The 18,940-nt window shown below is 36.1% G+C and overlaps 1 protein-coding gene across 1 annotated transcript; it reads left to right on the top strand.

The window, feature by feature from the left end:
• Positions 1 to 1,973: 1,973 nt before the first annotated feature.
• LOC114538501 (fibroleukin-like) lies at positions 1,974 to 2,339 on the top strand. Its single transcript, XM_028559678.1, has one exon. It carries the CDS (start codon positions 1,974 to 1,976, stop codon positions 2,337 to 2,339), a length of 366 nt encoding a protein of 121 aa, XP_028415479.1.
• Positions 2,340 to 18,940: the final 16,601 nt, after the last annotated feature.

Raw genomic sequence — 18,940 nt, forward strand, 5'->3', positions numbered from 1 at the left:
ATAGCGAGACGATTCACTCCCGCGAGGATTCTTTGTAAAACAATAAAATTAATATTATAGATATTTTTAAGCTTTTGATTATGCTAATATTATACCTGTGGTTATTTCTATTTATTTCTATTTCTGGTCAAATTTCTATTTATAACATTTCTTACTAGTGACATTAAGTTCACGTATAAACGGAAAACTCTATCGTATTTAGAATAATAGCTTATATAGTGACCTCATCATTAACCAAGAGGGTTAAGCCGAGTACAAATAATCCTGGACACCGTTAACAGCTAGGGTACCGGGTTATTATCGAAACCATCCTCATCCCCAGGGCTGGGACGAGAATGTATCGAAACAGGTGAAATTTTGTAGTTTTTAGGGTAGGGATTTTTAATGTCTGAGCCCTCAAAAAATATATTCATTTTTTGTAAACTTTCGTTTTGATTGATCTATTTGTATACCACAGATTCAGCACGAACTTTGCCTGAATACAAATCCTGAATACCATTTGTATTCAGCACGAACTTTGCTTCGCTGTCCGTGGCGGAAAGCGGCCGGGCCTTCCAAGTAATTATGTATTACTTTCTTTTAGGGTCGTTGTTCCTGAAACGAGCCGCTTTTGACTGATGGAGTAAGTAATAACATGATATAATAGTAATAATTCTCCGCCCTGATCCATTACGACTTCATTTTTAAATCATTACTATCAATTGTTGTTGTGCTTTCTATTGTATACTATTTTTCTAGCTTTAATAAAATAATTTTTGAATATCCCTTTTTATCCCAGATTATAGTTGTTCCTGATAATAAGACTGTTGGTAAAATTCCAGCAGTCCTAGGAATATTAAAATTTCGAAAGGACAATCAAAAACTTTATGTAAGATCAAATGAAAGATGGAATGCAATTGCAGAAGAGAAAAAGGTAGTAGTTATCAAAGTTAGGAGCCATTTCTAGAATATCATTTTTTCACCTTTCCCATACAACCTTGTAGCTACTAATCAATCATAATTTTAATCTTAAGCCTACAATAGTATTTTTAGTCAAAAATTTCTCGCTTCTCTTTTTCTTTTACTTTCCTATTTTGCAAAGTCCCGTGTTATATAGCTTGCTAACCTATCATCAAAGCGTCAAAATTTGTATAAGTAATCGTGCGATGGCGAGTAAAATCGGGATTAATAGTACGAGTGCATGATGTTTAGAAATTTGCAATAATTGTACCAGCCACCGGAGCGAGTAGTATTAATCCCTAATTCTTCGAGCAATATCGCATGATTATTTGTTTATTATTAAGCGTGCATGATAAAATTTTTGTATCTCTTTATCGCGATTTCTCAGGGCATAATTTTCAATGCAAGCATAATAGTTTTTTGTCAAAATACAGATTTCCTAGACTAATATTATGTACATTGAGACTATTTTATTTTCACTTTCCCAGCTTTTCTTTTTTCCTCAAGGGTTGTTCAGTTTTTTTGCAAATCACTAGTTGACCCCCTTAAAAATAAGTTCGTAATTATATTATTATGATAAGATTTAAGGCCATGTTACATGGTGCAATTTTTCTTGCAACTTGCAATGCAATTCTACTTTTGATAAATGTAAATTTGGCAACTACGAAACCTTTATGTTTATTACACCCCATGTACATTTCCTACACATACATTTTGAATTCTTTGCACTAATATACATCTCTTGAAAATAGGATTGCATTGCAAGTTGCAAGAAAAATTGCACGTGTAACATGGCCATTGTCATTTTGTCGTTTATAGCTTAAACTTGCTTAACTCCGCCTTTGCAAAACTTACGGCTCACTTGGATGACCTGACTCCGAATTTGGAAGCTAAAGGTGCCGTAAATTGATCATTAAATGGGATATGTGCGTCTTAAATCATTACACCGGGTTCATAGAGTGCCAATTTATGCTTCTCTAGACGTCTGTGTTCGAACTCATGCAGCCAGTTGCGCCCATTATTATAAATGCGGAATGAGGCATAATGGTGTTTATATGATCAATCCTGATGGCCTGGGATCGTTTCAAGTCTATTGTATTATGAACAGAGACAGAGGAGGCTGGACCGTGTTTCAAAGAAGACAAGATGGAAGTCAAAATTTCTTCCTTGGATGGTCAGACTACAAAGCAGGCTTCGGTGATCTTAACGGGGAGTTCTGGCTGGGCCTTGATAAAATACATCGTTTGTCCAAATCTTGTCAAAATGTTCTAAGAGTTGATTTGATGGATTTCAATGGCACCGAGGCTTACGCTAAATATGGGACGTTTAGTGTTGCTTATGAATCAGACAAATACAGATTGAATATTGGAAATTATTTGGGTAAACCACACTCTTGGTAAAAATAATATAGATTCTCCTCTTTTGAAACTTATTCGTGTATACCAGCAGGTACTCAGCAAACAAAAATATCCAGTATTGGTTTATAATAAACTAAAGACTATACATAGGAACCGTAATAACACCAAGTTTTTGCATTCAGAGCATTTTTTGTTTCAATTATTTTCAAGACGAAAACACGAGCAGGTTGTAGGTATGCATGCGGGCATAAATAACCGAGCTATTCATAAAATTAAATTTCATGAACTTATTGCATTCTATTCCATAAGATCGTGTTGATGGAAGTTTGTATATTTAACAATCGTGCAAGGTTTTAGCAGCTTTGGTCATTAACGATGAGAAGGAACGGTGGCATAAGCACTCTTATTCAAACTGCTTGAAGACAACGAATCGATTTAGGCGGTTTGATGAAATTGGGAAGTTCCAGAAAAAGCAGCTAGGTTCAGCAGGAGTTGAGCATGTGATAATCGCATATTAGAGCAGACGATGTTCGCGGGTATTGCAGGATTTTGGAATTTTTATTCAAGTACCTTTAGGTTACGAACTTCATTTGATGAAGAAACGAAGAAAACTTATAAATAAGATGGTTTGAAGTATAATTCTGCATTTCATATTACACGTCCGGCATCCAACAAAATGCTCAGGCCACTAAAAACAGAATCATTATGAATGATCCTGCATGACTGAATCACTACAAGGGTTTTGCCTACGAAATTTTGATCAGATCCTCAGTAAAGATATATTTCACCCATTTCAACCTTCCTGGACGCTTTTAATAAGAAATTTTGATCACGATTTCTAACTAGATGTCGATCAGTTATAGAGGGGTGATTTGAGTCTGGAATTCCAGGTATAGAGCCGCAATGCCTGGGTCTTACAAAGAAAGGCTTCTTGCGCAATTCGCTTTCACAGTCTTGCTTTTGATGGAATGCTTTGTGTTGTTTAGCGCGGTAATGATGAACCTGTTGACTTAGTGAGTCATTTGCATTTTGTTGATTTGCATTCAGATTATCTAGATTTGGACTAAGACATCGGTGGCTTTTACTTGCATTTGGGAGATGACCAGCAGTTGGATCTTTTAGTTGGATCTTTCTGACTAGATGTCGATCAGTTATAGAGGGGTGATTTGAGTCTTGAATTCCAGGTATAGAGCCGCGACGTCTAGGTCTTGCAGGGAAAGGTATCTTGCGCAATTCGCTTTCACAATCGTGTTTTTGAAGGAATGCTTTGTGTTGTTTAACGCGGTAATGATAAACCTGTTGTCTTAGTGAATCATTCGCATTTAGTTGATTTGCATTTAGTTGATCAAAATTTGGACTAAGACAGTGGTGGCTTTTACTTGCATTAGGGAGATGACCAGCATTTGGATCATTTTAATTTGTTCGTCATCAGTAACAATGATGACTGAATCATTAGCAGCTGTTAAGCCCCTCGTTATACGGTTATGGTTTTGATATTCAAGCACCGATTCGTGACCCAGACCATTGGATATGTTACCATGCCTCAGGGCCTGCATTGAGTCGACCTTGCTATTCAGAATTTCAATCTCCAACATTATACTTTCCAAATATACACAGTTGTTATCATGATGGACAATACTGTTGAAAGCATTTTCCGGCACATCTTTGGGTGGCGTCAATAGGTCGATCAAACAGGCTTTTGCTGTTTCTCCAGCTGTTCCTTTGAAAGTTAAGGTATTTAACTTTCCGGGATACCATGTCTAGATAGATCTGTACTATGGGCATCAAAACACTTTGAACTGCCTCCTGACCGCCGCCACTTTCCTTGTTGACCGAAGGCATTCGCCACAAAATCTTGTAAGGATTCGTAGCTATCCTGCCATTTAACTCGCTTACCATCGTAAGAAATATTATCCGATGTTATATACTTATTTATATTGAGGAAATCAAAGGCATCAATGAGATTTTTATTTATCAACTCGGAGCTATGAACACTGTGTCCATCCGCCATGATGGGTGATTTAATAACGTCCGTATAGACGGACGGGAACATTGATAGACGGGAAGATTGACTAAATTATCATAGCGGACAGTTGTATTGATTTTAGCTCCGATAATTTGGTGAATAATCCAAGTGAATACTTTGATCTTAATAAATTAAAAGAGTTCATATTATCAAATAGCGTTGCCTACGATGGAACAAGAGTTAAATGGTTTGGTAACTACGATTCGTTAAAAGTTTTTATCGAAAATATTTTCTGTCCTCGTGCACGATCCCATGGGAAATGGAGGTCGTCAGGTGGTAGCTCGAAGCCTCGAAAAAATTTGATTCTACCGCATTTGATTTTGAAGTTACGTAGTATCCTGGAAAGTGTAACACCTTGACGTTTAACGGTGAAATTGGTAAGCGAGCTAAAAAATGCTAAATAAAACAATATATAGATATAAAGATGAATAAAGCTAGCTGTGCTGCTGAGAATGAGAGTTTAGACAACTTAAATTTAAGATATGGAAATTTTGAAAAGTAGAGTGGACTCTATACAAAGTCCATTAAATTCGCAGGAGAACGCAGTAACACCGAGAGTGTGTGAATTAAGCAACGAAATAGAACTGTTGAAACTAGATTTAGAAGATGAAAGATCTAGAAATACGTGTTTAAAGCGAGAAATAAAGCGTCTTCAGCAGGAAATTGAGCTGATTAACACATATCGAAATGGTTCAGTGAGTACTACCAACAAGGCTGTTCTCATTAATATGTCACCGACACAAGATATAACCACCATTGAAAACAATTATCAATCTAACTTAAATGAAAATGACGCAATTAGTACGCAATCAAATACACACAATGATATTGCTCCTATGGAAAAAAACATTGATTTAAGCTCAAACAATACAATACAATACAGAACTTTCTATGCCTGAATCCTTACATTGTTGTAAGGATTCATGCATAGAAAGTTCTAATTCCCACAGTGCACCCAGTACATTTAGAAATTTACCGACATCATCCAGTGGCAACTTGTATGGTAGTGCTAATGATTACAATCATGCTCCTTTTTGCACACTGCAACATAATGCAGCAGGCAAACAGGTGATTTCTGTTCACCTATACGACTGTCTTTGTTTCCGAAAAATTAGCACGAGGTATTTCGTAATATTATAGCATTGAAAGTTAAATCTGGGTAGCGCACGAATATTTTGCGTCGTTTAAAATGGCGAGCGGTTGCTGCATGCATGTATTTCAAGTGAGATGTTAATTAATTACTATAAATACATGCATGCAAAATCCCCTCGCCTGAAGTAATAAACCTATATTTCGATTAGTGAAATTCTATAATACTCGTTTCTGCTGAATGGTCGAAGTCGTATGAGTAAAATTCTATATCAAGTACAATTAGAAAGTCGACTCTCGAGCTATCACATTCAACTATAATCGTAATTCATTAATTCTGCTACGAATAGTTTTAAATACTACAATTTTTAGCGAAATCTCAATTCCTTTTTAAACAGATTCACCGTTAAAAATAAATGCTTTCCCAATCAAAATAATTTTAACAAAACGGACGAATAAATTCAAAGAGGTGCCGTACATTTGTTGATAAATCTACAAGTTAAACTTACGAAATACTTGCATGCTTTAAAATACAAAATCCACCCATTTACCTGTTCAAAAACACTCCAAAAATGCTTTAAAATCGTAGATTTTTTACCATCTATTTGAATCTAAGTTTTTCAATCCGAAAGCATCATTTACTTTACATTTTAATGAATTTTACGATTGAATTTCTCCGTATATTTTCAATACCATCCAAATGAAAATATTTTTAAAAAAGTTTTATAATTCAAAATATCAGTTATGCTGACGCGAACCAAAATTTTAATTGAGCCAATCGCACGACTCCAAACGTTTGTTAGTTACCAGTTTTAACTCGTCTTAAACTTACGCATGCGCATAACTTACAAAAACGCCCAACGTCCTTGACATAATGGCGGACAACATTCATTTCGCATTTGCATTCCCGGGCGTAATTAAAATCTCCGGGCGGAATTAGTACCCTCGCCCGGTGCTTCGCACCGGCTCGGGGATTACAACCTGATGAACACAAATCCAACCATAAAACAGTCATCTAATTGAAACAAGGGATTTCAATTAAAACAGCATAATAATCATTACAACTCCAAAATTAATACAATAACACTTAAGAAATAGAAAACATTTTCCGTGTTTCTATACAGTTATGGAAACACGCGTGGAGTTTGTGAGAACGAGAAATAATCAGTGGGAGACCGAGCCCGTAGGGCGAGTTTTTGGTCCATAAAATGATTTGGGCCCTTGTAAGTTGGCATACGTAGGAAACAAAATAGGCACCATATCGATTTTTGCTGCGGAGCGAGCGAGCCTGAAGCGAGCGAGCGTAGCAGCAGTCTAATTTGTGCAGAGAGGGGGTTCTGAACTAAATTTTATTTAGCGCAAGGAATTGTGGTCGTGCGCGTTTTTTATGCGTAGAACACACATTTTAAACTCGCTCAAATCCATGTGCTTTTTAATTTCGATGGACAGGATCTTCAAATTTTTGTTAAATTTTAAAGCTTCTGTTCTATTTTGACTATTCAAGGTAAGATATTTTCATTTTTCGTTCATATGTTACGTTTACAGTTGTTTACAATTTTAATTAACTGGTATATTTATGAAACGCTAAAAGCGTACAATCGATCACAGCTAGAATCATGCTGTATATATACGAACTATATAAATTATTCTAGAATATTAAGATGTACTATGCAATTTGCTAATTCGCTTTGCTTGAGCAGTTGAGCTGTCAGCGCTGTGAAGGAAATCAAGTCTTACATACAGATGCTTTAAAGTCTTTTTTATCCATTGACATTTGTATTCTTTTGCTGATTTCCATATTTTGCATCAAATGATGTTTTAAGTATGCGGCTTGACGCTTGCGAGTCGTGTTTAATAACATGACACAGTCGCAGATAAAATATGCAATTGATCGTCTAAATTGCCTGACTGAATCACTCAGATTCGTGAAATGTTTGACTTATTTAAAATTGGGTTACTGTAAGCATAGGCATATGTTTTTATTCCTATTTTACAATGAGCTAAATGTTTTTGTTATTTAGTGCTTTTACCGGATCTTCACGTGGTTTCTGATTACACGTCTTCTCGAGCGCGTTCAAAGTTCAAAGCATTAAGTGATGTTTTGTTACTCTTCACATGAAGTCAAACATTTACATGGACACAACAAAGACAAATAGCATATTTAAAAAACAAATATCCATATTACCAAAAAATGTTCTATTTTGTTAAACATGTGCTCTACTGGGCCTGTATTTTCTCTTTGTTGCGGGGAAAATGTCTCTACGCGCGCAAAATTCGACCTAATATTACTATTAGTCTATTATTGTTAATATCCTGTTGTGATTCGTATGTTAAAATATTTTTAAAACTACCTGCTTCTAAAGACTTTGATTAAACGAGCTGCAACTCGCAAGACAGCATTGATATAGCATATATTGACCTAAATATTGAGGTTATTGACAGTGTTCTCGCTAATAGGTGTTAATTCATCTACAGCCCCAGGGAGTTAACGCTCAATAGAGGCTCACTTTGCGTTTTTTAAACCTGCTATTGCCTATTGCTATTAGTTAAAACGGATTTAGTTCACTAACATTTCATATAACAATTCACTTGGACCCTAAAATGCTCGCAGCAATCCCTACCTTGCAGGTAACCCTAGTTAAATTGTATTTACTGCTACATTACCCAACCTCGCAGGCAAGGCTCTTCTACCTGTATACGCTCCACGGTCCACGCTGCAGCGAAGATCTTGGTTAAGTCTGGTCATATAAGTCATCATGGCGCTAAATTCATATATAAGGGAGGTGAGGCAAAGTCGATCTACCCTTATGCTATTTTTAGCACTAGTGACAATCCAGGTGGCTTTCATACTGCCGCAACAGCGGTTCACGCAATATAAACTAAAAAAATACAGCTGCAGAATGGCGCAGCAGAAATCTACAAAGAACAATAAAGCGAATTTAGATTAAAGGTGTGTGTGTGTAGACTGTATCAATTATATGTCTTAAACCCATGCAGGCACTCAAAATAAATACTTATACGGTTATACCTGCTACTTGTTACCGTCACACAATCATCTAATTCAATGAACGAATTTCAATAAAACAGCATAATCATTACAACTCGAAGTAAAATAACACTAAACTTTAGACCTCCAATATTATTTAATTATCAAAATGTGTCGACACAGAAGATGTATCCATGCACAACATAGTCGACAGGGTACAAGTGCGGTGTATGCGATACACAATACACGATAGTATAGGGCACACGTGCGATGTACATAATTTTTATGTGATAAGGCAGTGTCAATAAGTGAAGTTGGCCATAAGGCTGGTTCCCATTTAATCGCACGATCGCTTCAGTCATTACGATCCCTAAAAAAATTACTTTCGACCGTGGCGATTAAATGAAAATCAATTAGCTGGCGATCCCAGCGACCACGATGATCGTAACGATCGTGATGGTTGAGATAGAACTTCTTTTATCTCAGCCATCACGATCGTTACGAAATTTTTCTAGCGAACGTAACGACTGAAGCGATCGTGACGATTAAATGGAAACCAGCCTTTAGATGGGTACCGCGATTGACAAAGATTGTTTTCATCTTAAGACCTTTCGACTGCAAGTCATCATTTTAATTGCAAATGCGAAAAAACGAAGGAATTGCGAAAGAAGGATAGATCTTTTAGTGTAGCTCGAGAAGAAGGAAGAATAATTTATATGAGGTAGCTGCGGAGTCAGTTGGCTTGCAGAACAGAGCCTAGGCAATAGCGCATTCCCGTGTGGCATTGCATGGCTAATATAAAACATGCTCTTTTACCGATTTTTCAACTGTTATTTGGGCTCCATATCATCCTGGAGAGTGATTCCGAGACACCTTCAATTTTCTGCGATAACCTCTAATCACTTTTCGGCACAATAAAAATATTCGGGACACATTGGTTCATATCTCTTTAGGAGTGGTGTAGCAACCCTTGCACGTTACGCCACTACATCCACAGACTTGGAGGTCAGGTTTTGCTTACATGAAAACGGAATGTAATATATCGCCTTTGCCAGATCAGTTCTCGAATTCCTTTATTACGGGCTATTTTTAGCTGGCAATAAGGCGTTTTAATTTTTGTTTCATATTGGCCCATTGTCACGCGTTTTTCCCCCATACTAAACATGTGTTCTTCCTTAATTTCTTTCATACTAACTCGATCTCCGGACGAAGACACTTAACTCGAGAAGTAGAGAAGTACAGAAGTGTTTGTCTGTTTTAGGCAGTTGATGCTGCATTGCATGCGGAGAATATGCATGCTTAGCAATTTCTCGCATTTCTAGTAATTTCTCGCACAGTGCATAACTCTGAATAAAAATGTGAAAGGAACTTGAGTCTTTTAAACTTTAGCGGCATGCCTACAATAAATAAAAACATTTTGACATTAACGAGTCTAGCAATAAGAAACTGTAAGATTTTTCGTCTAAAATGTGTTATTTTCCGCAAACATGCAATCATCCCAAGTATATAAACAAGGTCTCATAGGGTCACTCAAACTGCAATGAAAATTGTAGGCGCAAACAACAGTATAATTATGACAGAACTAAGTTTGAAATATTGTTGTATAGGTTGTGCAGGGAATCCTCTTTAGCCTATTAATGGTTTTGTGTATGTTTTTAAATTTTAAAAAGAGCGACGAGAAAAATATGTGATTTGAACATTCACATTCATTTAAAATAGCTTTTCGACCAATCAGCACGCGTACTATGAACTTTATATGTTAATCTTGTATAGCGTTGCGTTGTCGTTATTGTTGTCGCCAGTTGTTGACTACGCATATATCCCAGTCAGACATTCTGCACGCCGTTTTTGCTGCTTTCTTATCAAATTGTCTGCTTGTGATTGTTTAACATTTAAAATTTCTGCCATAAACATAATCCCCTAAAAATATAGAAATTCCGTTAGCCTCGTTTTGATTATGGAATTGTATTACCAACGAGCATTAATATTCGATCGCTGTCCACTATTGCTGTATCTTGCATAACCAATTCATACCGTACAACTAAAATTTCATTCAACAACATCCATGGAAACGCGTTAGCCTTCTCGCATGTAAAATTCTCAGCGCAATAGCAAAACCTAAAAAATATGACCAATAGTTTATGTTCTTAATAAAACGTAGACATGCGAAGTTTGGGTAATCATTAATCAAGTTACTTTTCGAGATGAACAATCGCGTAGATGCTGTTGCAAACCTCCCTTGTGGTTAATATGTATGTAAATCAACAATCATTTTGACGGTATACATGTTGAACAATCTTTTATTCAGTCACATATAACTAACAAAAAAATGTTTCCAAACATTTTTCAAAATAACACTGATTACACCCCTTTAATTAATTCCTATTCCCCAAGAGCGAACCATTTCCACTTTTACCAATAAATGAACGGTCTTATTAGGCTGAAAATAAAGAATTTTTTCAGATCTCCAAAGTTTTATGTACCTAGTTTGCATTATAAAATTTGAATAGTATACGTAATTATACTCTGCCACTGTAAATATACAGTAAAGACATAGAAAACTACGGAAATCCGGAGTTACGGAGTTATAACTAGGGAGTTAATTGTGCATTTTAGAGAGGTAAAAAAATGCATGACCCAGTTGGCAGGTGCAGCGTGGCATTGTCTTCAAATAACTTGTGGTATAACCTAAAATAGCTTAAAATACACAAAACTGGACGTTACGACTTGAGGGCCTTAAGTTGTTTAAATTCGCCAGGAGACGAAACGTGGAGACGTCGAAGTTGAAGTCGAGTATGACGCCTTATCGCTATATATATCCAACACAAATATATTGACCATCTAATTATATAAATCTTGTGTTAATTCTGTTTCAAACACCTTGCAAATGCAATCTATATACATATATATTTCAATGATTTCAGTTCATGCTATGTCGCAAGGATCAGCATGCACTATCATTCTTAGTTGGCTGGCTTTCAAATGCTACGCACTTAAGTTGTTGAGAGCAAACACTTGAAGGCTTTTTCTTAACCACTTTATTTTGTGTGCCCAATTGCCTTCCGTGTATTTTATTAAGCACTAAAACATGTTTTCAACATCAACCGTATGGTTTGCGTCAAGGCGCGTGTTCTGTAAACTACCGAAAACATACTTGAAAGAAGCAAAGCTTGATTCTGAGATGCATGATCTTCCATAGTAACAAAATCACGCCTAAACAAATCCCATCTCAAAGTGACTTTGACAATCAGCTACCGACAGGTATGAGGTAACAGGGCGCATTTAACAAATAATAAAAATTGGACAAAATGAACGTCGAACTGAACGCGAAATCATCTGCCAAAGAACTACGGCATGTATCGTTTATTGAAATGATCTACGCCAGTAATCTGGAAACGTGTGGAAAAAAATACCCGCCAAAAAGGAAAGTGATCCTTGAACATGTTGCGAGTTGCGGAAATGACTGCCTAAAAAATTTGACAAGTACAAAAACAAAGCAAGGCACTATCCGGAAAAGTTGTAATAAAACATTAAAATTGGACAAAGGGAAAAACCCATCACAAATGTTCATTGTTTAATTTTTTTTTATACACATGCAAATTTCCTCATTTTCAATTGTCTCTCGCAATTATATAACTAATTTTTTAACGCGTTATCAAATCTAACTTGACAATATTGCCATCTTATATTAACAGCCTACAAATGTTTGGCGGCTGGTCGGTCACGTTTCCGTTGCAGTGCACCAATACGAACCGTAGACGATCGCAAGAGAAAATCCGTACTTAAAAATACAATCGGTTAATTGCGATTTGCTTTTGAACGGAATGCCATGCAGGAACTGCTCAAAATTTCAAGACAATTATTAGGTCAGACCGAGGTCGAACTGCGGTTATAGATCGAGGTTGAATCTTTGATCGCGAATCGCTGAATCACCAAATTAATCACATGCAGTTGCTAAATACAGAATGGTCGTTGAATCACCAAATACAAAACAAATTGATTTTCCCCGAGCCGGCGCGAAGCGCCGTGCGAGGGTACTAATTCCGCTGGGAGATTTATTACACCCGGGTATTGTGACAGAACATAGCGGAATCCAAAGTTGCTCAAATTCTATGTCGTGGACCGTGGACGTTCAATGGTCATGGTACTTGTGCGCATGCGTGAAATGCGAACGAGTGTAGACTGGTAATCAACGAACGTTCTGATTGGCTAAGACAGAAAGTTTGTATTTCAATGAGAACGTCAGCAATTTAACTGTCATTTCGTAAAATTTTTGTAAAAGCGTTTCATAAACTTTGTGCAAAGAAAGTAAAACGAGAAGAAACAAGATATATGAAGCATGACAGATAGCAAAGATGAACGTGAATACAGTCAAAACAAAGCCGTGTAAGAGGAATAATTCATAATCTGCAAGCTTATAAATGTTTTCAAAGACAAAGGGTACGTGTTTACTTTGTTTATCTCGTACTTGTTTCGCGGTAAGAATGAGCCGCATTTGTATACTTTTCAGTTTTGTATGCCGTTTATTTGTTAAATTTTCAGCTTTTTCTGCAAACGCATAAACCTGTGAAGGGCTATTACACCTTTGCTTTAACTTCAAAAAGTGTTTTTGAAAGTGTAATTTGAATTTTGGTATCAAAAATACACACTATATTTATAAAGTATACTGAAACTTTTAGCCGCCGGCGTTGACTGCAATTACAGAATAAAATTACATTTGAAGTTTTTTCTTTGTCTGTGAAGATTTTGTACTGTTTTAATCGTTTGAAACTTCGATTTTAAACCGTTACTTAATTGCTGGCATGGTATAATGCAGCAAAATTGAACGGGCAATGTTTACACTAGCTTTGTGATTTATTATATTTTTGTATTGAATGATGGAAACTTTAAGACTGATTTGAGTTTTGTGTCATTTCATAATATAAGTTTAGGTCAGGTTAACTCAGGAAATTGTGTACTTGGTTTGAAATAGCGAGGGGTTGCTGCATGCATGTATTTCTAGTATTATACTATAAGCAACACTTATACCGATGAATCCTGACGTTGACAACGACTCTCGTGAATGCATACCATCTTATTCGACCTCAATGAAGAACTTCGTTAATACAGCTTAGACATCCTGCTCCAAATGATTTTATCTTCAAAGCTTTTGAAGCATCTGTGCTAATATTTTTGTTCAAGGTCTATACATTCTGTACGTCAAAGCTAACAGAAGCTGTAAGCATGTCTAAGTTGTGACATCATACACACCCTCCTACCTTCCTGGTCAGTAAAGTTTGCTCTAAAAATTGTGTGGCAAAGTTCGCCTAACCACTAGAAAAGTATGACTGTGTTGGATGCACTGCAGAACTATTATAGTTTTGCCGTGAGGGAAAAGCTTGGGAATGTTGAAGATATGGCCAAAGCTGTGAAGGCGTCTATATTTCATGTGATATCATCGAAAATCCTTGACATCATTTTTTTCTGAAAGGAAAAGTTTGTGTTAGTTTACAAACATGGATACTCAATGTATGTTTATAAGGAATCATCTGGTATATAATAATTTATTGATGATATCCAACTTTAGTCTACATTTGCTATGTATTTACAATTAGTAAAATAGATTGAATAAACAAGTAAAGTGAATAATACTACCTAAAGCGCCTCAAGATATTTATGCGTCTTTCTTGCGTTAAGTTCCATCTAATTTCTGAATGTGCACGCATTAAATCAAGCACCGTTTGCATGTTGCTAGTATAAATTATAAAGCAATATGATATTGGTTCATCCTGAGTGCAATCTGCAGGTGTTTTGGGAGACAATCTTCGAGATCGTTACCAACTTACCATGGACATTAAACAGTGTTGGTGAGATAACAGAACCCTGGGGGACTCCGGAGGGACAAGGCCGAGAAGATGATAGCCTCTCTCCAATGTTTACTTGCTCGCTCCTTCCTTCCAGAAAACTCCTCGTCCATAGTCAAAAAGGCTTTAGTACATTCAATTCCGCGTGTTTCCTAAAAAGCAGACCATGATCCACCATATCAAACGCTTTACGAAAATCGATAAATAAAACATAGATCCCCACTCTCCCATAGCGTTATATTTTAATTTTGTGGTACAAGTTTTGTCGAGGTAATACTCGCTAATGCAGATACTGTCGATCTACCATGTGTAAGTGCGTGTTGATTATCTTTAATCTTATATATAAGGTCCCATTTATTCAGTTTCGCTATTGATCTATCACTGTAAATAGGGCTATATAAGTATTAAAAATTATTTGAGTTGAATGGTTTCTAGGATTTTTGCCATTTGCGGTAGTACAGAAATTGCCGGAAGTCATTCTCTATATCATCCGAAAGGTAAGGAATAATCACCAGGGATGACTAAAGCATGTTTATATAACTTTATAAGGTCGGGTATTGAGACTGAGAGATGCTGCGGCAGATAATGTTATGGATAACAGGAGCAAGGTCTGCGCTGTAACGTCTCAGTAACCATGCTGGAATATCGTCCGAACCAGTAGCTAGGGGTTCGGTGCTTAAGAACTGCCTTGATTTGACCAGTCGAAGGTTGTGCGGGCGTGGTGTTATTGAGCAGGTATTTAACTTCCCCCAACTTTGGAATTTCATTTCGTATGGCAGTCTGCAAAGGCTTAATAAAGCTTTATTGTAAGCCTTCAGCCCAGTCCTGCAAGTTATAATTTTCAAAGACACTCAAGTACAACAGGACATCAGTTTAGTTTGTATCAGCATGTTAAAGTCATATAAAGAAGTATGTTGAACTTTTGTTAAGTAAGTTATCCATGTCTGCATGCTGAGAATTAATTGCATTCGTTAATGCCAGCAAATTCGTTAATAGTTTTGTGCCACTTTGCCGGATTAATTTCTCGTGTATTTTCTGCTTTCAATTGATAGTATGTTTTTCTTAGCGTTGGATATAAGTGAAGAAACTTTATCGCATAATACTTTATGCCTTAATTTGTTTCCTGATGTAAGGCCTCTTTTCCACTCATCGTAAAATCAACTCGCAAGATCGCTGCGAGTTCTTGCATCTAATTAAAATAGACTGACAAGCATTGTGATTGGACGAAACTAATTGCAGCGAGCTTGCGAGTAAGTTTTTGCGATGAGTGGGTGAGGGCCTTAAAGCCTTTTTGTCTGGCTATTATTTCATGTTTAATACACGGGGTCAACCAAAGTTTATCGATAGTACTAGTGAAAGCACTAACATTGCGTTTCATTGATCGACAGCGCATGGTAACTATACCAATTGCGATGCCATAAATTTGTTTATGCATGTGATCTCCTACAGAAAAAAGTTTCTATTTTTCAAAAATTGGCTGATGTTAAGTAAGAAATCTCTATAGAAAGTAGATAATTTGAGCAATTTACAACAATTAATAATGGAATTTACATGCAGTATCTAGAAAATATATGTTAGTGTAGAGAGAAGAAAAATAAAAGGATATTAATAAATATTTATAGTTATTGATATTGTAAATAGCATGTTGACACAGGATTTTAACAAGCTCTAAATAAATAGTTGTAAATAAGAGGAAAATGAATTTGCTTGCATGGAAGCAAAAAGATCTTTAAATTTCAAAATGATGCTATCCAAATGTAAGCGTAACCGTTTTGAGATATCTGAAGTGGACCAAGAGTGTGATTATACGTCTTCCGGTAAGAGAGGGGAGGTTTTTCGCTGAACCGCGTTTTTAATTCTCCAAATATTGGGTTGCATTCTGCGATGTGTACATTCAATTCAAAATCTTTTGTATATACTGTATTTACACTGAATCTTTCAGGTGTCTGGCATATTCGTTTCTATACCAAGATGGCAGAAGAGTCCAACCGATGTTTTATCCGTTTGTGTGACAACTATATTCTGATAGGTTGCTCTATGTCAGATTGTAAAAAATTAGAGAACCTGGAATCGTCGAGGTACTCCTTAGCATATAAAACGTTTGATGGACATAATCTAAGAGGAAATGGTTGAAATTTGGTCTTCCTTGTACATGTTGTTGTTGAGGGCATCTGTAACGTCGTTATAGGTGGGATGTGGGTCGTGGGATCAAGGTGCGTAGAGTTTCCCTGATATCTTGAATTTTTTCAAAACTATATTCCGGATTACTTCGTTCTTAATTTTGTCTCAAGTCTTTTTTCTAATAATGATATGTCTGTTTGTATACTATTTTTATATTCTAGGGTTTCTTGGGAAGGTATTTGTTCAGATGTGGTGGTATTGGAAGTGGATACATTAGCATCGGATCTTTATAAGTGATTTCGTTTATTGATATTTTGAGGTGGTATGGCCAGGTATAGTTTGATTTTAAATTTTTTTCTAAGTTGTGTATTTTGAGTTTTTGTAACGGTGTTAATTTGTTATTAGATTTTATTCCTCTTACCAAAGTTTCCTTTGAATTGAAAGTTGGGCCTAATTTGGTTTTCTTCCGTTTGCATGTATTCGTCACTCTGACACGCGGATGGAAAACACGACGCGTACTCACCAAGTAGGTTTTAACAACAGAATTTTTTTTTGCGTTTTCGAATTTCTCTGGCATCGTGTGGAGGGGTCCTAAATTCATATATCATAACGTAAAAATACAGGCTTTTGTCGCAATAATAAACTAGGGATCCAAGGATAGTGCAAAGTTTTAGCTATAATGCAAATGCTGTTATACTTGTGATTGTGCAAAAATGCGCGGTTATCCAGGTGATCTCGCGCTCATATTTCAGCCAATCAGCGCTCAGAAAGTTTGTGAAAATAGAAATCCATCTTGCAGTGTTTAATCGATTATATGTTTTGTTATTCTTGATGGAACCATTCGAAATTTTGTGATTATGTTTAGTTATAAGAACTATAGCTCTGATATAAATTTGGAACCTAAATAGAGTATATTTCACGAGATTTTAAGTTGTTTCAACCGAGAAATGGATTTTTATATGACAACTAGTCCTAGTCCTTTCCCGCCATTTCAGATCACCTGGATATTATCCGTTTTAAGTATAATAAAACGCTTTTTCGTGAGTCTAGGTAATTGTCGAGAGTCGAGAGTATAAACTCGAGAGTCGAGAGTATAAAGTCGAGAGTATAAAGTCGAGAGTATAAAGTCGAGAGTCGAAAGTATCAGGTCGAGAGTCCTAAAAATCCCAATTTTCGCACACAAGGGGTATTTCTACTTATATATTACGTTTATTTTTACTAATATTACACTGCAGTTTACTTGTGAATTGACGCCTCATGTTTCAACTTCCGAGGTAAAATATTATTGTGATGCGTATTATATTATCAATATATTTCATCTTTTATCAAGAAAACAAAAGCTACGGCAAGGTGTGCGTCTAGCTCAATTTTTACGTACATCATTATTTTGCGAGTTGTGCTTTTGAGGAATATAGCTCAAACAAACAACCCGTTCTCGCCTGAACTGGAGTATTAAATAAATGATGGAAAAATTTTATAATAAAATATTTCTGAGAAGAATCCCACAAGATACTTTCAAATTGCACTATACTGTATAAACCTTAAAGTAAATAAACCTTGCATGATTTACATAAGCGATGCGTGAATCGATCACTTGTCCTGACAGCACGAAAATATAACCAAACATACTCAAATTACATTACTATAGTCGCGATATTATATATGGATATCAACCATAACAATATAATTAGCCTTGAATGCCTACTGTGTGGATCCACAGTTTTCATTTGAAGCATTTTTTATGACAGTAAAATTGGTTTGTGCATAGGCGTACGGGACTTTTAAAATGTGGTCGCGCAGATGAAACATGGTCTAACGTAATTAATGTAATAGTTACTTTGCCCTTCTTTTGGACTGATTGGACGCCTGTATATATTCAAAACCGATCCGTCTATTTACATAGCCATACGCGCGCAATCGCACTATAGCCTACCTAAATAAATACGAAGCACTAAATAAATATAGCTCTATGAAGTTGTGCTGTAAGAAAACGAACTAAATAATATTAGCACTTAATTGTCAACATCTTAGCGTGAATTAACTGCAATACGTAAAATACAAAACAATCCTATGGTTCATGAAGTTTGTGTTGTCTAGCACTCTATTCAATGAAGTATACGATCTAAATAAATCGTGCAGTGTAATATTCGATGCGTGTGTTTATAACACGATGCGCGCATCAATGGATCAGTTCAAATACAGTGTTTATTACGTGTAGTAATAGTGCATGTCGTGTAGCACCTTAGCATACCATTTAACCTGATAATACTGATCGGCACTTGCTAGTAATATCGCCATTTGCTTCAGATTTGTACATTTTAAACAGAACTGTCTCGCTCCATTGTTTCTCTATAACAAATAGTAATTATTAAGCACTGTTATGGTTAAAAAATTTTTAACCTCCATAGTCGATTATACAACAGTATCAATTGCTATCAACACATGTTAGATTCGTGAAGTACATTATCAAAATAAGTCGTGTATATTATGTTATGCGTGTAGTTAAAATACGATAGTGGATGTGGACGTATTCTTTCTTGGTTCTGCGTTTAGTGAGTTCACAAATTCTCGAACATTT

Source organism: Dendronephthya gigantea, unplaced genomic scaffold (genome assembly GCF_004324835.1).
Source record: "Dendronephthya gigantea isolate DGI-Jeju-01 unplaced genomic scaffold, DenGig_1.0 000186F, whole genome shotgun sequence".
NCBI classification, from domain to species: Eukaryota; Metazoa; Cnidaria; class Anthozoa; order Malacalcyonacea; family Nephtheidae; genus Dendronephthya; species Dendronephthya gigantea.

What these genes read in the sequence shown, in the direction of transcription:
- LOC114538501 (XM_028559678.1), top strand. Translation starts at nt 1,974, where the DNA reads ATGAGGCATAATGGTGTTTATATGATCAATCCTGATGGCCTGGGATCG.